Source organism: Furipterus horrens, unplaced genomic scaffold, assembly GCF_987537825.1.
Source record: "Furipterus horrens unplaced genomic scaffold, mFurHor1.1.pri manual_scaffold_4, whole genome shotgun sequence".
In the NCBI taxonomy this organism is placed as follows: Eukaryota; Metazoa; Chordata; class Mammalia; order Chiroptera; family Furipteridae; genus Furipterus; species Furipterus horrens.
The window spans coordinates 48,751,507-48,777,810 of record NW_028327174.1 but is presented as its reverse complement, the minus strand read 5'-3'; the positions used below and the strand labels follow the sequence as shown (position 1 = coordinate 48,777,810).

General features: G+C 36.7%; 1 protein-coding gene across 1 annotated transcript in view; it reads left to right on the top strand.

The window, feature by feature from the left end:
- Positions 1-219: 219 nt before the first annotated feature.
- The window catches only part of RPAP3 (RNA polymerase II associated protein 3), a 37,068-nt gene continuing 10,983 nt past the window's right edge, over positions 220-26,304 (top strand). The window contains exons 1-10 of the mRNA XM_090273056.1: positions 220-289; positions 3,282-3,526; positions 4,290-4,430; positions 11,246-11,368; positions 12,127-12,254; positions 15,448-15,569; positions 16,237-16,307; positions 17,556-17,681; positions 20,405-20,532; positions 25,262-25,383. Of these exons, the coding sequence (XP_090129182.1) occupies positions 3,374-3,526; positions 4,290-4,430; positions 11,246-11,368; positions 12,127-12,254; positions 15,448-15,569; positions 16,237-16,307; positions 17,556-17,681; positions 20,405-20,532; positions 25,262-25,383 (1,114 nt within the window). The 5' untranslated portion in view covers positions 220-289; positions 3,282-3,373. The remainder of the gene's footprint in view (positions 290-3,281; positions 3,527-4,289; positions 4,431-11,245; positions 11,369-12,126; positions 12,255-15,447; positions 15,570-16,236; positions 16,308-17,555; positions 17,682-20,404; positions 20,533-25,261; positions 25,384-26,304) is intronic.

Below are 26,304 nucleotides of genomic sequence, written 5' to 3'. Positions count from 1 at the left end.
ATGTCCACTGAAATATTTAAGTGTTACTATTTTGGGAACAAGTCAGGACGACCTTGTAGGTTTTGGGTTACCTCCTAAAACGTTGAGTCAGCCTTCGCTGTAACACACCTGTCAGCGCCCCAAACCGGCTCTACCCGGAGCAGGCGCACTGTGCCTGACCTTCTGCGCACGCTCCCGGGGGCGGGGTCAGGCACGCGGGGACTTGTGGGAAAACGCAGGGAGGCGGGGTCCGGCGCGAGTTGCTGCGGGCTGGACGCCGCGGGGGTGTGGGACCTAACGGCCTGGTGAGGTGAGTCGGCTTTGCCGTTATCTCCGAGGACGCTTTTGGGGTCTCCTGGGATGCCTTTGGGGTCTCCTGGCCGGCGAAGGGGGCGCGGCCGTGGGTCCTGGGTGGAGCGGCGCGGGCGGGCCTCGGCGTGCGGCATGGGTTGCCGCGTTAGTGTCTTGGGTAGCGGCGTCCCGGGAACGCGTTCTCGTCGGGACTCGCCCCGCGCGCCCGGGCCTGGACGTTCTCCTTTGCTGGTGGTCCCGCACCCCAGCTGTCCGGGACGTCGGGCGATTTGCGGTGGTCAGGACGGTAGATCTCCCGCTCGGGAGAAGATCGCGATGGGACCCGCTCCCTTTGGGCGTGGCTGTGCTGTGCGTGCCTGGATGTTGGGTATGATGAGAGTGATACCCAAGCGCTGAAAGTTTCTGGTTGCTTGTCGGTCAGCCCCTTCGCAGGCTCCGTGACAGTAGTTGGGCCTGCAGAAGTAGCAGAGGTGATGGGTGAAATGAAAAGGGTTTTTGACGTCCCCCCCACTCCCAGCAGCTCAGTGGCTTGCTACACTTTTACTCATATTTTTTGAGTCCCCCAGCAAAGCATTGTACTAGTTTTGTTTTTTAAAGCGATATTCAGATGTGATCACACACGGGCACTGCTCAAAAGGAGCTTACACTTAGTTTCTGAGTCTAGGCTCTGCAGAAGACCTACGTGCGTTTGCAGTCATCTCTTCCTCCCCTAAAGGGATCCCTTTTCTAATCACTTCTCTCCCATCCAACTCCCCCTTTCCCTCCTCCTTTAAGCTTGGAATCCGCTCTCATCCTTCAGTGATCTTGTTCGGTCACTTACCCTTTTTCTTATATCTTTTACCGTGTTTGTCCCCAGACCCCTCTAGCATGAACTGTTAACGATGAAGATGAAGATAGTTCTGGGAATAGTTCTGAGAAATGCGTGGATAGGCGATTTGCAGTTGTATGGGAGTCGGAGTGCATTTAGACACCAATTTGGTACAGCCTGCTGCACACCTAGGCTACATAGTGTTCTTAGTCCAAAGCTACGAGTCTGTACAGCATATTACTGTCCAAAACAACTTTGATTAAATCAAGCACAGGAGAAAATGACGGAAGAGTCTTGATAAACACGAGATGTATGAGGCTGCTGGTGTAACACGGTATACTGTTTTACAGCAAACTTTTTTTTAATAAGTAGAAAGAATACATGCTAAACTAATGGTAAAAAGTATGGTGTACTACATACAGAAACCAGTAGCATAGCTTATTATTATTATTATCAAGTAGTATGTACTGTATAATTTATGTGCTCTACTTTTATATGACTGTCAATGCAGTAGATTTGTTTACAGCAGCGTGTTACAGTGGCTGCGATGTCACTACCACCTAGTGAGGAGGTAGGAAATGTTCAGCTCCGTTATTATCTTATGGGACCATAGTTGTATGTGTGGTCTGTTGTCAACTCAGATGTGGTTATGTGGCACTTGAGCAATCTTACATTATCAAAGACAAAATTACGTTCATTTTTGTATAGTAATCTCATTTACTCAGCTCGTTTTATTTCCATTTAAAAAAAAATCCTATTGAAACTCAATAATCTTCATATGAGTAAATATAAAGACTATATTTCAATCTTTAAAATTTTCTTCCGCCCCTACAACCTCTGTGGCATTTGGTACTGCTAACCTGTCCCACCTTCTTAAAAATACTTTTCTGTAATGGTGCTTTCCGAGTTTTTCTCCCAGCTCCTGAGATGCTACTGCCGGTTTTTCCTATATCTGCATGTCTTCCTTGGCTTGTTTCCTAAATGTTAGTGTTCTCCAGCCCCCCCCACCCCCCCGCCACAGTAGTCATAGTAATTCAACATGTCCGGATCCCGTGATTGTGGCTTCCACCTTTATGCCAGTGACGCCCAAATTTATAACTAGCCTTCTTTAACTACCTACTAAGATGTCCTCCTGAAGTCCCATAAACACTGAAATAAAACATATCCCAAACTAAAATATCTGTCTTTTCATTTGTCTGACAATCCTGAAACCTCTTATCTTTTAAAATTGTGATTCCTGACTCAAAAAGTCACTAGTAATTTAACCAGGTTCCCAAACAAGAAAATATGAGACACTAAGTCTTCCGCGCTCCGCAGTTAGTTCCTCAGTCTAGTCAGTCATCATGTCCCTTTTAATTTACCAGCTTATTACTTGCACAGAGCTTTCTGGCATTTCAAGATCTGTTTTATTTCCACCTCGTTAGCCTTCTCTTCCATGGAAGAGTCCCTCATAGCCCCTTGCTCTGCCAGCCCACTCCTTCATGTAGATCACTTACTGGCCCTTTTTGAAACTCCACCTCTGGGGACTTTTCTTGAACCTATCACTCTGCCACCTGATTTATGCCTGTCCTTTGTGGTCAGTCTCATAGCATTTGTATATATCTAAGCACAATGGTTCTCAACCAGGGGTTATTATGCCTTCCAGGGGATATTTGACAATGTCTGGAGACATTTTTGGTGGTCACAGTCTGGAGAGGAGGTGGTAATACCGGCACCTAGTCGGTAGAGGCCGGGGATGTTGCCACCCATCCTACAATACACAGGACAGTCCCCTCCAATGAAGAATGATTCTGCCCACAATGTCAACAGTCGCAGGGCTGAGAAACTTACCTGGCATGTTTTGTTACTCGGTACTTGATTGTTTTATTTTCTTCACTAGACAAGGGACTTTTGTCTTACTTGTTTTTGCATTCCTAAATCTTGATACAGGACCTAGCACATAACAGAAGTTCAATAACTGTTGAAAGAAAAAGGAGTTAATTAGGATAAATTTATTAACTCCAGAGATGAGCAGCCAGCCTGCTACCGTGGGCTACTTGGTTAATTTTATTGATTTCTTCCCCATTGCCTTTCATTCATATTGCATTGTGGAGATGCCTAAACTTGTTTTTATTTTTAATTTGTTCATTCAGCACACATTAACTGTTTTTAAAAATAATATACCGGTGTTTTCTTTCTTCAGTATCATTTTAGACTCTCTTCTATCTATGTATCTTGGCCATTTATGACCGATCTCTTACTAGAGGTTGGTTGGTTAAAACTCTGCAGGCCATAATGACTTCAACTAATAAAGCAATTGAATTACAACTACAAGTGAAACAAAATGCTGAAGAATTGCAAGACTTTATGAGGGATTTAGAAAACTGGGAAGAAGATATTAAAAAAAAAGATATGGAACTAAGAAGACAGAATGGTGTCCCTGAGGAGGTAAATTTCTTAATTAAATTCGTACTTCAGAATCCAGCAAAACTATTTATTTAAAAATAAAGCACCTTTTAAAATGGTTTGTGAAAATACTGAAATTGAAGTAATTTGTTTTCTGCCAACATTTTGGAAAATTCTTTTGAAAGTATAATAATTGTATTAACTATAGTAAGAGTTGTAAAGCTTAGTGAATAGTTAGTGAAAGGAAGACCATATGATAAGTCTTAAATGAACAGCATCATAAAATATGTAGGTGTGTCTTTATATCTCATATATAAATATATACTCAATGACATTAACACACTGGTGCCATTAAAACATAGTACCTAGGTTCAATCAAACATTTTTCTAAAGACTGTGTTTTTCATATTACATGTAATGATGTGGAGGCAGTTTAGTTTGCCATTGTACTACTGCTGATTGTACTAAGGCCGAAGATCAGGTTGTTTTTGAAGTTTGAATTTAGGATTGCAAATTAAGTGTATAATTAAAATTTCTGGCTAATGACTTTTCTTGTTACTGAATAATGTTCAGCATTTGTCAAAGGATGAATTAAACTTTTCAAGCATAAATTATTATACATGAGGGTGGTAAATTGGTATTTTTAAATACCAATTAAATTTAATTGGTATTTTAATTTGAAAATTAAATTTAAAAATACTTCTTACATGAAATATAATTTAGTGAAAATTTTAAGCATCGCTAGTTACACAAAAAATTAATAGAGTCGTGCTCAAAATGTTTTTTTTTTTTTTACTCTCTCTAGAATTTACCTCCTATTCGAAATAAGAATTTTAGGAAAAAGAAGAAAGGTAAAGCGAAAGAGTTGTCTAAAAAAACCAAAGATGAAAACACAAAAAACAGGATAAAGTCTTATGATTATGAAGCATGGGCAAAACTTGATGTGGTAAGTTAATTTAGTTATGTGCTTTTTAGTATTTGAGTAAAATTTTCTTGGCATTAGTTGAGTCATAGATTAAGTGAAAAATAATAACTAGTTTTTTTCTCTTCTAAACATTTTATATGTAATAAAAATTTAATTACATAGCTCTTCAATTAACCAGATTAGTTTTTCTCCTATAGTCCTCTTTCAGTGAATAGTGGCTAAAAGAGCCAGGATTCTTTTCTTTTCTCCTATTTTCCTCCTTATACTAGCTAAAAAAGAATGCCTTTGTATCTAGTCTTAGGGCTGGGACTTATGACAATAAATGCAGGTCTGTCTTAATCCCGGGATGGTGGGCTTCATCCTTCTAGACCAGGGAGAGCAAAGTGTAATGCATGCTTTCTGTCTCCTGCCATGACACGCAGTGTAACTGGAGAACCAGTATTCTGCCCAGAGCCCTCTACCCAGTGCTCTAAGTCAAGTCAGGGAACCTGTGAAAGGGAACCTGTAGCCCAGCCTTATTCTAGAGTCTGACCCAACTTAAGGGTTTATTTAGTTGGGTTCATTTGGAATATACATCCCCTTTTAGTCTTTTAAAACATGTTTATTATGTAAAACTTGATTCATACAAAATAGCATGTGGAGATACATGTTCTGAATCATCATAAAAGTAGGTTTACAGTTCATATGGAAAATAATACAATAATTAATAATAATATAAGAATAAACTTTGTTTTGTGTGCTCACAACTGTAAACCTACTTTTGTCCGACCCTGTAAAGAAAGAAACAATGCTGGGCAAGAAGTTGAAGGGCATCAGAGAAACCAGTCAGACCTCTGTTGGTAAAGAGTCAGCTGATGGTGGCTTAAAGAATTATTGCACATTAATTTTCTGCCTACCTACATATATAAAATCAAAAGTTCTTTTGGTGAATGTATACACTGTAGCAATAACATAAGCACCTGCATTACACTTAATAAAAACAAGTGCCATCTTAGTTACCAGACTGAGAATAGCTCAACTCAGCAAAAAGTCCAGTGTACTGGGATGTGCCAAAGTGGGTTTACAGTTGTGAGTAGCCAAAACGGCCTATTCTCGTATTATTATTATTATCTTTTTTAAAAGATACATTTATTTTTAGAGAGGGAGAGAAACATCAATGTGTGCTTGCCTCTCATACACCTCCAACTGGGGACCTGGCCCGTAACCCAGGCATGTGCCTGACTGGGAATTGAATTGACGACCCTTTCGTTCACAGGCCAGTACTCAGTCCACTGAGCCACACCAGCCAGGACCTTGTATTATTATTTACTAATTATTATATTATTTATTTGTATTACAACTGTAAACCTATTTTTGCTCACCCTTGTGTGTGAGTGAACCCATCATCCAATTTAAAGAGAATTTTTCTAGTCTTAATGAAGCTGCCAGTTTGCGTCTTTCCTATCCCATCTTCTTTTCTCTCTTCTACCCCAAATGTAACCACTGTTCTAATTTTTGTCTTTATTATTCTTTGCACTTTTCTGTTTAACGTTTTTATTGAGATATACATAAAGTCCGAAAAATCTAAGTGTACAGCTGCCTCAGTTTTTACTCATGTATTCACCTGAGAAATCACAATCCAGATCAAGAAACAGAACATTTCCAGTATCCCACCAGGCTCCCTTTTCAGTTGATTACCTCCCAGGGTAGCCACTATTGTGATCTCTGATATTATAGCTCAGTTTTGCCAGTTTTGGAACTTCATGTAAATGTACAGTATGCACTCTTTTGTGTTTGGCTTCTTTTGCTAGCATTGTCTGAGATTGATTTGTATTGTCAGTAGCAATAGTTCTTTTTTATTGCTGATCAGAATTTCACTGTGTGAATATATCACAATTTGTATATCCATTCTGTTGGCATACCTTTGGACTTCCAGTTTTGAGCTTTTATGGTAAACCTGCTAAGAACAATTTTGTACATGTCTTTTGATAGATATAAGCATCTGTGGTGGAATTTGCTGGGTTATAGTTTATACATACATTTAGCTTTAGAACATACTGACAAATGGTTTTCCAAATCAGTTGAATTTTTCTTAATGAAGTCAAGCAAGGCTATTTGATTCAAGAGAGCTGGCACTATTATTTAAGTAGTTTGCCATCTGTTTCAGTATTATCCTGATGTAAGAGAAATACGATTTTGGGTCTTGAATTTATTGCTGTTGGAAATGATACTTTCTGAACATGTGATTTATTCTCTGCTCAGTATTATATAGTCTGCTTACATTTTTTGTAACTTTACCTGTTCTTATATAGCCTTTTTGTTTGTGTAAGTTGGTATCTTAATAATGCTTTTTCCTGAAAGACACCATCTCAGATGATATTTTAGAGAGGTGTTTTCTATACAGTCATTTACTCCTTCAACAGGTATCGAACTCCAGCTTTGTGTGGTCAGTGCATCATGGTTGTACTGCATTGCTTAACCTTGTCACTCTCGTGTGTACGTATATACAAGATAGAGGTATTTGCTTACCATTCCATTCTGGTTCAGGTCTCAGCAGCTGCTTTAGTGCTCTGCTGCCATTGATTTTCTACACATGTCAGCGTAGCAGAGTTGACAGCCTTGGCTTTAATGTTGGTAGGCTGGTGGCATTTTTAGAATTTTCATGCTAAAACACATAGCTGAATTTCAGTCCATTTTTAAATGTTCATTGAGTGAAACTAAGCATAGATCATACTTTGTTCTTAGTTGATCACTTTTTTCTAACATAAGTTATTTTAAATAGTGTGTTATTTGTTAAATGCAAAAAGCATTTCATTTATATAATGATTAGTTTTTGTTTAAATGAGCTTTAATGAACTTTTTAATGCTTACTGGTTTAAAAATCTTACTGAAAATATATCATATATGATAAAGATATGATTTTAAAAATATGGGGTTCATGAAATGATTTATTACCATGAAAGAAAATGTGTGAGTGCAGAGAGATGGGAATTGCTGGACTAGCCTATTATATATTTTCTTTGGTAGAGTCAGCTATAATTTGAAATATACTACCAGACAGTATATTTCAGTTCCTTCAACTGAAAATCATGGGTAATTATACCTACTTTAATGGTTGTTGTGAGAATTAGGAGTTAGTAGTACTTTATAAATAATTATTGTTGTTTTAAAAATAAGAAAAGAAAGTTTTTAGTAAAAAACAATTTCTTATTGGTTGCTGTTATGTTACTTTGGGGTTGCTTGCAAACTTTACTTACATTAAACTATAATACCTCATCGCTAACAGTTTGTGATTTAGGGGTAGAGTGTAGATTAATTTAGATTATGAGTTCAAAGTCAGATTCTTTAAGTGGTTTGGATCTTGGTTTTCTAAACAAGGGTACCTTTTTCTCTATATGTAACCTAGCAGTGAGAAATTATTTCGGTTGCTTTTGTAGGCCTTTAGGTCTTGAGAGCATAACAATTTAAGTTCTGTTGAGTGTCTTTTTTTTTTTTTTTTTTTTTTTAAGTATATTTTATTGATTATATTGTTACAATAGTTCCAATTTTTTTTTTCCCCTTTGCTCCCCTCCGCCCAGCACCCCCCTTCCCCAACAATCCCCTCTCCAAGTCCATGCCCATGGGTCGTACATACAAGCTCTCCCGCCTCACCCTTTCATATATTCTTCTTCTTCTTTTTTTAAAATTAATTAATTAATTAGTTAAATATTTTAACAATAAAAAATAACAATTCCTCCCTCTCAGACTTAAGACCCTTTACAATCTTATAAAGGACAATGGATGAAGGTCTCGAGCTCCTCTAGCTGCTTCAAGCTGGACATGGTCGTCGTCCTACCTACCCGTGGGTCAAGAAATCCCTAATAAGAGTGGGGATGTGGAGGGGAGGGTGGCCTTCCCACAAGGGGAAGGATCGTGCAGACTCCAGGTTGGTTGGCTGTCTCTGGACAACGGCATGCTTGGTTTGACAGGCTGGCATCCTTGTTGTATTCTGGGGGCAACAGGGTTAAAGGACATCATTTAATCCGTAACCACTAGATGACAAAAGACAGGTATTAATTTTTCAATGTCCCACATTAGGGAAAAGAAGGGCTTCTTTGGAGGAAGGTGTGCCAGGTACATCTCACCTGTCCAAAACCCTTTTGCCCATTATACTTATTTTGGACTGAGGGAAATATTTTAGGTTTCCCCCATCTCAGGCCTCTGGGCTTTTTCTGTCCAAGCCATTAGGATAGAAAAGAGAAACCAGTTTTAAAGTGAAGCCCACAGACCACCCCATTCTTCACCAACCCAGCCACTTAGTTCAGCCAAACCATTGAGTCTCAGGAGGCAGCAATGCAGACAGGATTAAGTGAGGCCTATGCATACAGATAATCACTCAGGTAATGAGATTGTAGGCTTATGCCCTTTGAAAACAGAAAACACATGTTAATTTATGTAACATAACCCACATACAAGTCTCTAAATCTGTAGGACTGTCTTATCGGAAGGAAAATCCTTGTCCTTCTAATATGCACTGAACTTGCATTTCTATTCTTTATATTTTTATTCCCCCCCCACTAAAAAATTTTCTGTTTGTTTGTTTTTCCACTACAGTTGTCTCACTTTTTTTCCCCCTCTTGCTTCCCTGCACCCTGCCCCCCCCCACAGTCAGTCCCCACCCAGTTGTCCATGTCCATGGGTCATTCATACATGTTCTTTGACTAGACCCTTCCCCTTCTTACCCCTTCTCTCCCTCCCATCTCCCCCTTTGTTACTGTTAGTTTATTCCTTGTTTACATACCTCTGGTTCAATTTTGCTCATTTGTTTGTGTTGTTCATTAGTTTCCTGTAACAGGTGACAGCATAAGGTAATTTTCTTTTGTTGCCTGGCTTATTTCGCTAAGCATAATTCTCTCTAGTTCCAATCATGTTGTTGCAAATGGTAGAGGTTCCTTCTTTCTTTCAGTACTTATTCATTGTCATTTTCCCCCTTTGTACTCATGTTCCTCTCTGTCTCTCTGTTTCTTCATCTTCTTAAAGCAGACCCTTTAGCATCTCTTGCAATGCTGGTTTGGTGGAGATGTATTCTTTTAGCCTTCTTTTGTCTTGGAAACTCCTTATTTCACCTTCCATTTTGAATGAGAGCCTTGTTGGGTAGAGTATTCTTGGTTGTAGGCCTTTGTTTTTCATTGCTTGGAATATTTTTTGCCATTCCCTTCTGGCTTGTAGTGTTTCTGCTGAGAAATCTGATGATAGCCTTATTGGAGCTCCCTTGTATGTTATTAGTTGTTTCTCTCTTGCTGCTTTTAGGATTCTCTCTTTGTCTTTGAATGTTGGCATTTTAATTATGATGTGTCTTGAAGTGGGCCTGTTGGGGTTCATCTTCATTGGGACCCTCTGTGCTTCCTGGACTTGCGTGACTCTTTCTCTCGTCATGTTAGGAAAGTTTTCTGTCATTAGTTTTTCAAAGAGGTTTTCTATCCCTTGCTCTTCTTCTTCTCCTTCTGGAATTCCTATGATACGGATATTATTACGTTTCATGTTGTCCTGCAGCTGTCTTAGAACCTCTTCAGTCTTGTTCAGTCTTTTTTCATTTTGTTGCATTGTCTGGGAGTTTTTGTGTAGGTTGTCCTCCAGCTCGCTGATCCGATCTTCTGCTTCCTCTAGCCTGCTTTTAATTCCTTCTACTGTGTTCTTCAATTCAGAGATCGTATTTTTCATTTCCTCCTGGCTCTTATTGATAGCTTCTATGTCCTTTTTCATGCTCACGTAATTTTCTGTGAGTTCCTTGTAGTTTTTCTGGAGTTCTTTGAAGTTTCCGCTGAGCTCATTCAGCTTCTCCATAATCCATGTTTTGAATTCCATATCTGATAGTTCGCTCCCCTCTATTTCATTTAGCACTCTTTCTGGGGATTCTACCTTTCCTTTTGATGGGAGGTTGTTTCTCTGTCTCCCCATTTTTTTGACTCCTATTGTTTGTTGGTGCTTCTTGGAATGATCTGCACTTCCTGGATCTGCCTCTGGTGGCGTCAGATCATGTACCAGTCTGGCCCTAGGCAGCCTGTTGGAGACTTCCAGGGATCTACTGCTGTTGTCTGTCTTCTTTGATTGTTAATCTATTCAATCTGTGATTAGCTGTCAGGCTTAAGGACTGTGGGTGTGGCAGCTTAATTCCTGTAGGCAGGGCTTTTGCTTCCCCTCAGGCTGACGCCACTTGGAGGGGAATGGTCTACCCGCAGTACTGGGGATGAGTCAGCACTGGGACCCAGTCAGCTGCTCCTCCAGTTCTCCCCTCAAAGCCACCGTGCCAAATTCTCCCCAAGTGTCTCCAGTCCTCTCTGCCTTCCCTCTGCTTGAGCCCAGGGTAAGTGGTGGCCAAAATATTTTCGTATGTGATCCACTTAAGAGCTCTTTTTCTCCTGCTGTTTCTCTCCGGCTAGCAAGAAAGCCTGTGGCTTTTCGCTTTTCACAGCTGATACTATTTTACTTTCCACTCTGTCGCTGTAGGCTGGGAAGCCCAGCTGGGGGTTTAGACCCTGCCCTTCTCAGGGGGAATCCCCGGCTGCTGAGCTGTTTCTCAGCCCCTTCAGCTGCCACCCGTGGGAGCCCAGCCAGCCCTTCCACGTCTCCGCACTCCCTACCGGTCACGTTGTGATGTAGCGGCCTTTTCTGTCTCTCCGTGGTTATAAGACTTCTCTCCAGCTGGTGTTCGGTTCGTTATTCCAGATGATTTCTCCAAAATTACATTGTAAATCCAGACTAGTTCTAGGAGGAAGTTAGTGTAGCTTCCACTTACTCCTCCGCCATCTTGTTTCTCTGTATTTTTATTTTTTAATGTTCATGTACTTATGAGCATGTTCTTCTACTTATGATTTCAGGAAAGTATTCTTGATGAACTTGACAAAGAAGAGAGTACCCATGATTCCCTGTCTCAAGAATCAGAGTCAGAAGAAGATGGAATTCATATAGATTCACAAAAGGCCCTTGCTCTAAAAGAAAAGGTACTTTTAAGTTAGCTTTAGGTTCCTTCAGTTAGGCAGGATATATAGAAAATCATGTGGATCCCAAGATTTCTTCAACATAATTTAGGGGTGTTCACACTTTAAGTTGTTTATTGGCTATATTCTTCTCAGAAGGCAGGATAGCTTAGTGGCTAGGGGTATATGTTTTGAAACTAGGTTACCTGGGTTCAGATCCTGTAACAAGCTCTTTAAGTTGCATGTATTAAGTTTTCTCATCTGTAAAATAGGATTAATATTATTAATAAACTTCAGAGGGTTATTCCAGGGTTTTAGTAGTAGACTGAAGTAACCTAAAATCAGCGTGTCGCTCTTAACATGAATATTATATTCCACTTTTCCATATCTGAGTCCATCTGTGGTTACTTTTTGGAATGTTCATCTCCCTGAGGAGTGCCTCATTATTATAAAATGAAATATATTGCTTTTCAAGAAGGTGGCACTCTTTTCAGAATAAACTTTATCTTGATACCTTTTATTGTTTACATTTCTGTGGGTTATTATTGTCAATGAAAAGTATGTAATGCTAAATATTTTACTTATTTTTCTGCCAGGACTCTTGGACTGTGCCCATGCTATGACTATATAGTGAATTTCAACACTTGTAAAAGACTATTTTATCTCATTCTCTTTTCTTTTTGTTAGCCTTGATCACACAGATAATGAGTTATAAAGAGATGGATAATATTGAAAAAAATTGGCTCTATAATTGTATATATCTAACTTGTATGCTTTTTCAGGGCAATAAATACTTCAAACAAGGAAAATACGATGAAGCAATTGAATGCTACACCAAAGGCATGGATGCCGATCCATATAATCCTGTGTTGCCAACAAACAGAGCATCAGCATACTTTAGAATGAAAAAGTAAGGACTTTCCATAATGTGCACATATTTTATGTGTATATGGAGACTGATATTTTAAATAATTTTTCATGATAAAATATGTGGGAAAATTGAAAAAGTACAGCATTTCTTTTCAGCTGTAAATTCTTTTTTTTTTTTTTTTTTTGCACCTTCTTGTCTAGTTTTTATTTTTATTTTTTTAAATTTTTTAAAAATATGTTTTATTGATTATACTGTTACAGTTGTCCCAATTTCCTTCCCTCTGCTCCCCTCCACTCAGTGGCCTCCCTCCCTCCAGTTGTCCCCCCCTTTTAGTCCATGTCCATTGGTTGTGCATATAGTTCTTCTCAACCTCTTCCTGTCTACTCCATTCCCTCCTACTATGCTTCTTAATTCCTGCATCATCTCCCTCCCTTTTCCCCTTCCCCCTCCCCGCTGACATCCCCCCAATATGTTCCCCATACCTATAGTTCTTTTTTCCACTCTCGTTGCCTATTTAGTTTGCCTTCAGCTGTAAATTCTTATAGCTCACTTCCTCTTATTGAGTTATTTAAGCCATTTTAAAATAGGTGCTCAATCAGGGCCCCCATACCTCACATTACTGATGTGTTCCTCTTCCAAAAATCAAATATTGACCTTCTTTACCTAATTCTCACACACATACAAAAAAGAAGTTAGCTGGGTAAACATTTTTAGAAATTAATTTCCTCCATTATTTTGAAAAAGTATTTATGCACTATTTAACCTTGAGAACTTTCATTGTGGTAAATTTAAAATATGTTCTAACGTTTATCTTTTAAGTCATACTGACTCTTTAAATACATTCTTACTGTTGAAAAACATAACTGTGTTATAGTCTTATTATAAGCAGGGAACTGACCTATCATAAGAATTTTAAAAAAGACAAATACCATCAAGGAAGACATTCTTACTGTATTAATTATCATTTGGAAGTATGAGTTATATTGGTGTCGGAGTTTTTATTATTTTAAATAGCATATTTTTAGATCTTTGAAATTTATGCTATTAATATCCTGACAAATCAGGTGAATATTTACATTTTATAATATTTGATATCTATAATATATGTAAATGAAGAATAATTTTAAATAATTCCATATGACCCCATCACACAATTTAAGAACCAGGATGCTATTATTTTTGAGGCCACTTTGATATGCCTTTCCATATCCTGACCCTTTTCCCTCTCAGTTAACCCCTAATTCGAATCGTATATTTATTATTTTTATAAGAAATTTATTATTTATATATCCCTACATAATATATTGTATAACTGCTTATTTTTGAACTATAAAAGTATATTACACTGAATCTAATATCAAATTTCTCAGAATTGTTATGTTTTGCATATAGCTGTAGATCTCTTTTTCACTGTTAGATACAATGTTTTTAGGAATATACCATTATCTACCCATTCTCATGTTGCTGGATTGTTGATTTCTTTCTTCCTCTCCTTCCATTCCTTCTCCCCTTCTCCCTACTCTCTCCTCCTCCTGCTCTCTTTTTCTTCCTTATTTATAAACAGCGATACTATGCACACACGAACACTTTTGTACGTGTTTGTTGGTGCTGGGTGTAGGGTGTTTATATGTTCAACTTTAAATGTTGATGATCAGTTGCTACAAAGGTAGTTGTACAAATTTTCATTTTCTATTAGTGGTATGTAAGAATACCTGTTCTGTATCTTTTTTAAAAAACTTTTTAATTGAATTTATTGGGATGACATTGGTTAATACAATTATATAGGCTTCAGGTGTGCAATTCCATAATACATCTGTGTATTGTATTGTGTGTTTATATCTTTACCAATGCTGGTATAATAGGGCTTCTTAATTTTTTCCAGTCAGGGGATTATAAAATGATAATTCATTGTGGTCTTATCTTAATTTGCATTTCCCCAGTTTCTAATGAAACTATTTATTCATCACTTATATTTTCTGTGAAATGCTTGTTTTGTCTTTTGGCCATTTTTCTGTTTGGCTGTTTTACTACTAATTTTAAAGAGTTCTTTATTCTGGATACTAATCCTTGAGTGTTTATTGTAAATTATCTTTACCAATTTGTAGCTTACCTTCTTTCTTTTCTTTATGGAGTCTTGATAACCAGAAATTCATGATTTTAATTTATTTAAAAAATAATGTTAGCACTTTCTAAAATATAATTTGTTAAAATAGTTTCCTTCCCTTGGCTCATAATAGTCTCCTGTATTCATATTTAAGTCTTTTTATATATTCTAAAGGTAGAATTCCAATTTCATATCTTTTTATTTGAATATCCCAATTGTTCCAGCCCTATTTATTGACTGTCCATGCTTTCCTTATGGATCTGCAGTGCCACCATGTCATACGTCACGTTTGCATGGATCTTAATTCATTTCTCTCTCTTCTCTTCACATTGATCTGTTACCTATTTATACCCATTTCATACTATCTTTAATTACTATAGCATTATAATTATAAGTCTTGGTATTTGGTGTAGGATGTGTTTTCCTACCTTATTCTTCAGGAATATCTTGGTGTTCTTGAACTTTTGCTTATCAGTGCAGATGTTGGAACCATCTTGTCAAATTCCTTGAAAAATTTTGTTGGGATTTTGATTACAATTGCTTTGGATTTATAGATTAGTCTGGAGAGAATTATATTGTTATGCTTTGGTACCTTATAGATTAATATGAAATATCTCCACTTAAGTCTTCTTTAATATTTTGAAGACAGTCTTGCAGTTTTTTGCATGTGGGACTTGTACATCTTTTGTTAGATTTGTTTTTTGTTACTGATCTCTAGTAAAGTAGCCACCTTGCTAAACTTCGTTATTTGTAACAACATCTCTAGATTGTTTTGAGTTTTCTAGGTAGACTGTCATATCATCTGAGAGTGTCAGTTTTGTTACTTCCTTTCCAGTCTTTTTAGCTATCTTTCTTATGAAACTATATTACTAGGACCTGTAGTACAATACTGAGAAAAAACAGTGATATTGGGCATTCTTGTTCTTTGCTTTAAAGGTACTGGTACTTAACATTTTATCATAAAAAATTACGTATTGCTTTTAACAGGCTTACTAAATAAAAGGAGGTGGGAAGCATCCCTTCAGTTGGAAAATTAAGTCCCTTTTTTGGAGATTTCAGAAACAAATTTTGAAGTTTCAGTTTAACAAATTATTTTTATTAACTTCACCTTAATGTTTTTAATTGCAGGTTTGCTGTTGCTGAGTCTGATTGTAGTTTAGCAATTGCCTTGAATAGAAATTATGCAAAGGCTTATGCAAGACGAGGTGCTGCTCGATTTGCTTTGCAAAAATTAGAGGATGCCAAAAAAGGTATTAATATTTTCCAGGCCTTCATTGTCTAAACAAAGTCTTTCATAGTTTAATTTAAAAGGTGTTATACAAACAATCTCGGATAATCAGTTAATACTTTCAGAGAGCGTTCTATATTTGAATAAAGACCATTTTTGTAATTTAAAAGTTAGTTTGATATTTTGGGAAATAATGCTCTATTGGCCACCAAGTAGACTTTGGTTCAAATTCTCATTGCAGCAAGTATTAGCTGTGTGACCAGTTGAAGGTTATATATCTCCTCTGACTTTCAGATTGTCATCTGTAAAACAGGGATGAAAGTATCTTGTTGGCTCTTGTGAGGCAAGAGGTGATGCATGTAAAGCGCTTAACACATTTGCATTTTATTACTCCATAAAATTGGTTTGTGTAATATAAATTACAGTCTGAATAAAGCTGATACCTGAAAGATTCTGCTGCTTTTGGTTTTATGATGCACAACTTATGATAGGAAGTATCCTTCCTGGGGCTGGTGGAAGAGGTTCATCTGTCTTGGGGGAAAACGGGGAGAGCCCAGTAGCCTAATGTTAGTGTTCCTTAGTTCCTCTTAATTTTGCTGTGGGCCAGTTGCCTGTTTGTCACATGTAGCAGCAAATGATTATTGTTTTTATATATCTTTCAAATATCCTTTATCTTCTGTTTTACTCAGATTATGAAAAAGTGTTAGAACTGGAACCAAACAACTTTGAAGCAACAAATGAACTCAGGAAAATTAATCAGGTAAACCAGTTATTTAAATTAACTGCATTACTTACCACCTTTATTTGATGAAGTAAGGATTTTAGCATAGATTTTGTACTACAGATTATTTGATATAGATATTATTGTAATTTTAATTCTTTGTAATGTAGAGTTTTACCAAACAGATTTGCAAACAGGAGGTAGTATAATTGTATTTGAAGAACCTTAATTAATCATCATCTTAGAAAACTGTCTGAGATCCTTAGGACTAGTGTTGCTTTACTTTATCCCAGGTGACAGAATTATTTTTCATTATCTTACTGATTTTTGTTGTTTGTTTTGGCTTGTGCTTTCATTTCTGTAGTAAATTTTTGCGTATTTCTTTGATTTTGTAAATTTTAAGTTGCTGCATTTTTATAATTTATATCCTAGCAAAAATCATACTAATTTTTTTAACAGTAAGAAAATTGTTATTACTAAATGTAGTTTGTTCACATGATATTGAATAGTTATATTCCTTCCACTTTGCTGTTGAATTAGTTATAATTATTTTGCCGTCTGTTGAAACTTTGAGAAAAAAGTGACAATGATTGGGGAAAATATGCTTTTAAATATTGCCATAACTTATTGCACACAAATTCTATTGGTAAATGTATCAACTTGGTTATAATTATGAACTGTACTATATGTTTTTATATTTTGCCCTGTATTAAATAATGACTATGAAAATTAAATTTGAGGAATTTGGTGATGTAGTGTTAATTACCTATTTTATTTTTGAAAATAGTTCTTAGAACAGTATCTTGTCTGTAGAAATTTAATAAATATTTGTTGACTAAATAAATGAACACCTACCTTTAGTGGATACTACTTACTTTAATTGGAATAAGATACACATTAAATTTATTATAATCTTTTAAAATATATATTTTATTTATTTTTAGAGAGGGGGAAGGGAGGGAGAAAGGGAGGGAGAGCAACAGCGAGAGATATCCTCCACCTCTAACTGACAACTGGCCTGCAAACCAGGCATGTGCCCTGACTGGGAATCGAACTGGCAAGCTTTTGGTTTGCAGGTTGGCACTCAATCCACTGAGCCACACCAGCCAGGGCTAAATTTGTTATAGTCTTTTGTTTTTTAATAAGTAGAAAGACTTTGAATTACTAAAAATACTATTTGGCAAAATGTGGCAGAAATTCTAATATATTTGGGTAGGTTAGTATTTTAGAATCAAATATGTATGCATCTTGCATTACTTGTTTTAGTTAAGCTGCTGTGTCTCCTAGGCTTTAACATCCAAAGGAAACTCACACCCAAAGAAAGCTGACACAATGATTAAGTCCACCGAAGTAGAGAAAAAACAAGTTGAAGAGCAACAGAATAAGCAGCAGGCCATTTCGGAGAAAGATCTGGTAATCCAGAGGAGTTCCGACATGTATATGTTTTGCTCAGTTTACTCTTTGTTTCTTATATATCACTTAAGTTTCTGTCTTTCCTCATATTTAAATTCTTCAGGATGAACTGAAAATTAAATATAATAAAACTTCTGGAGCCTATTAATTCAAAATTTGAGTAATTGATGACTTAATACATAATTTTTTAATGCATTTTTTCTTTTATTTTATTGATTATGCTGTTAAAGTTGTCCAAATTTCTTTTCCCCCTGCTCCCCTCTACCCAGTGACCGCCCCTCCCTCCAGTTGTCCCCCCCCTTAGTCCATGCCCATTGGTTGTGCATACAGTTCTTCTCAACATCTTCCTGTCTACTCCACGCCCTCCTACTATGCTTCTTAATTCCTGCATCATCTCCCTCCCGTTTCCCCCTTCCCCTTCCCCACTGACCTCCCCCCAATATGTTCCCCATACCTATAATTCTTTTTCCCCTCTTGTTGCCTACTTAGTTTGCCTTTGTTTCGATTCCCTGGCTTCTGTTGTTGGTTGTTGTGATACAGTTTTCATTTTAATGTTCATAGTTTTGATCCTCCTTCTTCTAAACAAGTCCCTTTAATATCTCATATAACAGTGGTTTGGATCTAACAAACTCCTTCAGTTTTACTTTGTCCTGGAAGCACTTTCTCTGCCCTTCTATTCTGAATGACAGCTTCACTGAAGAGAGTAATCGTGGTTGTAGGTTTTTGATTTTCATTGCTTTGACTATTTCTTGCCAGTCCCTTCTTGCCTGTAAAGTCTCCTTTGAGAAATCAGCTGATAGTCTAATTGGGACCCCTTTGTACATAATTCTTCTCTTCTCTCTTGCTGCTTTTAAGATTCTCTCTTTATCTTTAATTTTTGACATTTTGATGATAATGTGTCTTGGTGTTGTCCTCCCTGGGTCCAGCCTATCTGGAACTCTCTGTGCTTCCTGGACCTTAAGTTCATTTCCTTCCCCAAGTTAGGGAAGTTCTGCTTCATTATTTTTTCACATAATTTTTCCATTTCTAGTTCTTCTTCACCCTCTGGCAATCCTATAATTTGAGTGTTCGTTCACTTATAGCTGTCCCAGAGGTTTCTGACCGTCTCCTCATATTCCTCACTTTTTATTTCCTCTTTCTGCACTGGTTGTTTGTTCCCTCCCTATGTTCTGATTTGTTTTGATCCATGGCTTTCCCTTCCTCACCAGTCGTTCATTTCAGCAGGACTAGCCTTCATTCCTTCCCTGTCTGTAAGCTGCCTTATGACTACAGCTCTGAACTGAGCCTCAGAAAGATTCGCTATTTGTTCATCGGTTAAAGCCTTTATTTGTTTTTTCATTAGCTGTGTGATTGGTATTTCAATCATTAATTCTGCCATTCTGACCATTTTGTTTATCTTTACTTCTTGGGCGGGGTGCTGTCACACCTCCTATGCCAAGGGCTCGTCACAACCTGGCAACCTTCTCACCACACTGGTGCTTTGCGTGGGGGCTGGGGGTCCAAGATGGATTCCTGCTGTTACTCTCCACTGAGGAACCGGGAGCCTCCTCCGTCCCCATGCCCTCCGGGCCTCACAGTCCGAGACAATGGGGTCTGCCTTCCCCGGCGTTGGAATCGCAAGCCGACAGGTCTAGTCTGCAGCCAGGGCCGGCTCCCAGGCGCTTCTCTCCTCCCCCCAAATACGGGTGTCTGCTTACCGGGTCCCACTGCTCACTGCTGCGGCTGCCGCCTCCAGCACGGTTCCATCTTTCTCAGCCACGGTTTCGCCCCTCCTACCTGTCCGGATGAGCACCACTTGTTTATGACTTCATACGTTGGACTTCCATGTAGCTTTATTTTCTGGAACTTCTTGTTATTTTTGGTTTTTCGGTAGTTGTAGTCCTTCTTAGATGTGGAGGGAGACAGAGCATGTTGGTCTATGCCTCCATCTTGGCCAGAAGCCATAATTTTAAAAAAACATTTAATTTTAGGGGACAAATTACTTTTGAGCATTTTAACATATATTTACATGTAGTTATAAATATAACAAATAAATTATAATTCATTCTTATAATTCTTTTCTTATAGTTTACACTGGACTATTTCTGATAAAAAATTCCAATAGAAATCCTGAGTTGAGATTTAATTTTATATATATATATATAACTCTCTTTTAAGGACCCACAGAGGACTCCTAATAAATACTTATGGAATGATTATTGATTGTGATATACCTAACTTCTATTATAAATAAATGTTACAGTGAAATCTAGTATACATATTTCAATACAGTTTAATTTATCCTTTGTCTAAGTATATGAATGTTACTGAAGAGTGAGTTGTGCAGTTCTGGTATTCTGTTCTTTCACAAAAGTTACTTGAGTTATGGAATTCTTTTGTACAGTTTCTGATATAACCAAAGAGTATAATACTTCGTCCTATATTTATTAAAATGTTTTTTTTAAATATAAGCTTTGAGTAATACTTAATTAGTAGGAAAATGGTTAATGCTGCAAAGTAATAGAGTAGTATATATTTTTTTCTTTTAGTATAGAAGAGAATAACATCATTCTATAAAATAACCAAAAATAACAGATTCTATAACATGTATCGTGGTCTAGATTTTCAGCAATTAAAATATACTTTATTTAAATAATGAATTGATGAGTATCCTTGCAGTCTTTCTTAAGATTTGAATTCAACTAATTTTTTGCATATGTTTTCATTCTTTTCCAAAATTATAGGGGAATGGATTTTTCAAAGAAGGAAAATATGAAAGAGCAATTGAATGCTATACTCGAGGGATGACAGCAGACGGCACTAATGCCCTTCTTCCAGCTAACAGAGCAATGGCCTATCTGAAGATTCAGAAGTAAGTAATGCTTTTCAGAATGAAAATGAAATTTACCATAAATTGGCTTATTGGATAAATAAAATGTATTTACTCTTAAGCATTAAAGTTAAAATGAGAGAGGGAGAGATAGAGAGAAAGGGAGTGTGTGTGTCCTAGTATATATTAAGTAAATTTAGCTCTTGTAAAATGTTTTTCCACTTTAATAGTTTTGCATTACACAGTTTAATGCTTTTTAAATTTCTTATGCATGTTATTCTGAATTAGTGATTGGAAAATTATTTTTAACCTTATAATCCTTTGGGCAAAGTCTTATCTGGAAGTATTTTATTTATACACACACACACACACACACACACATATAACACAAAAGGGAATTGCTGTCATTGAAACTACTAATTGATTATATATGCAATTAAAACTTGGTCTTTTGACATTTACCAGCTGTTTCTGGATACACTTGGGCTCAAGGTTGGGCAATCAGCAAAATTATCTGATGGCAGAAACTGTCTTAAATGTCTTTGTATCTTTTGTAATAATACTTCACACACTAGTGATAGAAGGTTGTTTTTTTTTTAATGCTATAAATATAAGACTGGTGCAAAAATAATGTCTGATTTTGAGATTGTTTTAAAAATGAAAAAGCCCATGATTATGAAAATATTTATTTGTTAACATAACCTCCTTTGCTTTTTAGAACCTCATTCCATCTGTCAACTAGCTTATAAATGCCACGCTTGTAAAATTCTTTAGGTTTTGAAGCAAAATATGAATCCAGCTTATATTCAATTTTTTCTCTTGAGTCAACCTAAGACCATCAAAATGGTTCTGTAGTCCTCAAAACAAGTGATAATCAGGAGCAAGGTCAGGAGAATATGGAGGAAAAAGCAATATTTCCCAACCAAGCTCTTTCAAGAAATTTTTGGTGAGTTGAGCTGTGTGAGGACGAACATTATTGTGATGGAAGATGGCACCCTTTCTGTTGACTAAGGAGGGTCGCTTTTGGTTCAAAGCTGCTTTCAAATGATGAAGTTGTACACAGTAAAGATTAGCAGTAATTGTTTGATTGTTGTCTAACAGTTCGTGATGGACAGTTCCTTCCATATCCCTCCACACACTCAACATGATCTTCTTTGGATGAAGTCCTCCTCTTGGTTGTTGAACTCTTTTTCCTCCTCAACTGATCCATGATCAGCGACGTTTAATGTTAGGGTAAAGGATCCACTTCTCAGCACCTGTAACAAGCCTACCTAAAAATGATGCCTGAAGGGGTCGCGAAATAATGATTCACAACAAGCAACACACTGTTGCAGATTCTCTGGAGACAGTTCGTGTGTGACTCATTTTCGAACTACTGAAACCTTTCCAATGCTTTTCAGTTGGCGTAGCACAGTTGTATGGGCTACATTAAATTGTTCTGCAAGTTCCCTAGAGGTAACGGTGGGATTTTCTGTGACAACAGCTTCCAACACTTCAGAATCAAGTTTTTTCGGACAACCCTCTTTTGGCTCATTTTTCAAACTGAAGTGCCCACTTTGGAAATGGGAAAACCAACTCCTGCAACTTCTTTCAGTCACTGCATCGTCTCCATAAGCACTCTGAATAGACTTTGCTGCTGTACTTGCATTGATACCTTTATGAAACTCATAGAGTAAAACATTTCTAATGTGGTCTTTAGATGGGATGAACATGGGTGCAAATATTGCAGACGATTATGAACAATACTTCGATAATCTGAAAAAATAAGGTATGCATTAGTCACTGTGACATCAAAAAACTATAAGAAGAGGCACAAATTTAATAAATACTATCTAAAACTTTCTTGTAAAAATGTTGGACATTACTTTTGCACCAACCTGTATTATAAGTAGGGATTTTAAACTTCTTTGTACAAAGGACCCCTTTGGCTACATTGTGAACCTTTCTCAAAATAATTTTTAAATGTGTAATTATACATTTAGGATTATAACATAACAAATTATATTGAAATGTAGTTTTAAACATATTAAAATTTGCCATATAGTGGTATGTATACTTTTTAAAACACTATAATGACAAACTACATTGAAAAAAAAATTTTAAAGATGGTAATGTGAAGGTGTGAATAAGGACACTAGAGTTTGGGGTGATCTTTGACACATCATCACATGTTGATTAACTAATAAGTATGGATAAAGAGTACTCAGAAAGCAACGTTGATCATTATGTTAGAAGTGTGATAACATACTACTTCATTCTTTGGCATTTGATTGACTCCTAGGCGTAGAGTTGCCCAGCTGTTGGCTAGCTATGTCAGAGGAGCATCTGAAACAGGCATGCTACTATCACATGCAAACAAGTGGCAGGTTAAGTTGCTACTGTAATTCTGAAAAGCAGTATTTTGAGATATCTGCTTTTACTCTTGTGGTTTGTTATCTACAGTTATAATCAAAAGAAAAGCAAAAATTTTTTTTAAAGTTAGTGAAAATAAGGATGTAACATTCTTCCCACCCAAGTTTTCAGACTCTCGAAGGGCCTCATGTTAGGAACCTCTGTTACAGAAGTAAATTTTGGCTGTATATTTAACCTCATTAAAACTGACAGACATAACTAGAGATATATTGTTTTGATTAGTCAGAGTAAATATCATTGCATGTCTCGCTAGCTATGAAAATTTTGTATTTCTGTTGTTTAAGAATTGTGCATGATTTAAAAATTGTAAGACCTAGATTCTTAGATTTGACTAATGCCAAGAATAATACCTTCTAATAGGTGAGAGATTATACTAGACTTATTTATTTATTTTTAATAGTTCATTTTTTATTGTATTTTTTCCATTACCATTTATCTCCCCAATACCCTCTTCAACCTCTACCCACCCCCCACAATCGCCACATATATCTACATTTATAAGAGCTCTGATTTATTGTATTATTTTACTGTTTTAATTGGTAATCACATTAGTATGTTATAGCAAGTTAATGGTATGCTTTAATTTAAATATGACTTATTTGTGGTTTTTTTCTAGTGTATCTTTTAGATTCACATTTAATTCTGTACTACATGGTGACTGTTGTCCGACATTAGAGACTAGATGAAGAATATAAAAAGGGACAACATTCCAACAGGAATTTGAACTGAACTGAGATCTAAAGGGTTTGTCTGCATCAGTGAGGTGAAAAACAGGTCGAGGATCCAGTGGAAGTTCAAAGGCTTAGGTGTGGGAGATTTCGTGGTAACTTCTGGAAAGGGCAAGTGGTCCATATTATGGCTATTATGCAGGGGATAATGGCAAGGATCAGGCTGGAGAGAGAGGCAGGCCCCTGACTTTGAGTTCTGCAAAGGAGCTTGACTTTACCCTGAAAAGTTTGGGTGTTGGGGGGGCTATGCTAGTATTGTGAATGGGAGAATGGTAAATCAGGTAGAAAATATGTTGATACGGGCATGGACACACACAGACTACTCTTTCTCTCGTTTACAAATGAATTAAAGAATTCAGAGATGTTTAAGTTTACTAGAAAATCTGAATTTATTCATATTAGGTCTTGTTTTTAGGGTAGAACAGTATTCACTTAGGCCTTGAGGAGAATGTAATCACAGGAGATTTTTTTGAAAAAAATATTTTTATTATGAAACTTTTCAAACTTTCGTGAAAGTAGTATGACAAATTCTATACAGTAGTCTCTCTATATTGCGGTTCACTTATCGTGGGATTTTAAAAAATATATTTAATTATTTATCACAGATTTTTCACTATATCGTGGGATTTTGCGGTACTGTATACATATTTTGTTAAAGTATGTAGGTTTAAGAGTGTAGAATATGTTTAAGAACATAAGTAGTGTTTATAAAAGTGTGGAAAAGGTTAAGGGAGTGGGAAAGGTTAATAAGGGACTGGGAATGGTTTATAAGTGTGGGAAGGGTTTTATAAAGCCTTAAAATATATATAAATACTAAAATAAATGTAAGGTTCCTACTTCACAGATTTTCACCTATTGCGGAGGGGTCTAGAACGTAATACGTGTAATAAGTGAGGGAATACTGTATACCAAATCATCTGGTTTCATAAAGGCATACTTTTTTTGTCATATTTGTTTCAGCTTTTTCCCCCCATGAATTATTATAAATAGTTGCAGACATTATGACATTTTATCCCTAAAGGATAATTCATACATGACCACAATACTGTTATCATGCCAAATAAATGTACAAAATTCATTAATGTCATTTTAGTATATAGGAGGGTATCAAGTTTTTGTGTTTTAGCTCTTCTTAGCTGCTTGTTATCATAGAGCAGTACCCTGTCAGACTGAACTGATTGGTGCATGGCTGAGTAGAATTTATGAGAGAAGAGTCAGATGATACACTCACATATGTAATGTTTTATGTGGGTTGCTTTTCCTTGGGTGATGTGTACTGTAGGTAAATAGTAATGAAGTTTTATTAGAAGGTTAATGCCAGTTATAATTGTTAACATAGTGTGTGCGTACTGAGGGTGTGCCGCTCTTTTGTCTGCTCTACTCATATTTACCATCCTAATTCCACCCTTTTCTGATTTTCCTCTCATCTGGTACGTTCTCCCTCCTTACCAGATGCTTACAAGATTTGGTGAGAATATAAAATTTTACAATCGTTTTTTCCCCCTCAAACACAGATCTGGGGGTTGGTAATTGAAATTATGTGCATGGTTTTTATATTAGAAACTCAAGTTTATATGAAGTTTTTCTATAGGCTGCATTTTTCCAGTTGGTAATTGTATCATGTTTAATAGATATGAAGAGGCTGAAAAAGACTGCACACAAGCTATTTTATTAGATGGCTCGTATTCTAAAGCTTTTGCCAGAAGAGGAACTGCAAGAACATTTTTGGGAAAGTTAAACGAGGCCAAACAAGGTATGACTTACTATAACAACTGGCACTCACTTATCCTGATGAAATTCCCAAGTTATAGAAGCAGAGACTTGCGTAGCCTTTCCGTGGTTCAAGGATACAGAACTTAGAGAAGTACACTTTCTTTCACAGTTTAGGTCATAAATAGGTTTTCAGATTTGAAGGAATGTAGCTTCTCTAGTAGACCTGATTATTTTTTAATAGCATATAATATAATCTGGCTAGTTGCCAATCAAAATTAGTGAAAGATTTGAATTATAGGTGAGAAGGAAAAAAAGCAAGAATAAGGCAAGAACGAAAAGGAAGGGAATCAGAAGCTGGGGTAGAGGATAATGTGAGGTCTGTAGTGAGTCCCCCGCCGCCTTTTTCTTGATACTAGTTATATATTCTTTATTTTTCCATGATTTGTCTTAAGTATTTTATTAGTCTTTTTGAAGAACCTGCTTGTTTCTGTTGTGTATGTTATATATTTCATTTATTTTTACTCTTTATTTTCTTCAACTGTCTAGGTTTATGAGTAATTGCTGTTTTTTAACTTCTTCACATCAATACTTAGATCATTGTTTTTCAGTCTTTCTTCCTTCCTGATACGTGCATTTAAATCTCAGTTGCTCTTTAAGCCTGGCTTCAGTTGTAGCCCATGCACTTGTTCGTTATGGTAAAATACACATAACATACAATTTACTGTTCTAATCATATTGAGTACATTCACCTTGTGCAACCATCACCATTATCCATCTCCAGAACTTTTTCATCACTTCATTCTGAAAACTTCTCATTAGGCAGTAACTTTCCATTCTTTTTCTCCAGCCCCTGGTTGCTACTATTCTACTTCCTATCCCCGAATATGACTATTCTAGATACTTCATATAAGTAGAATCATACAGTATTTTGACCTTTTGTGTCTGGCTTATTTCACTTAGC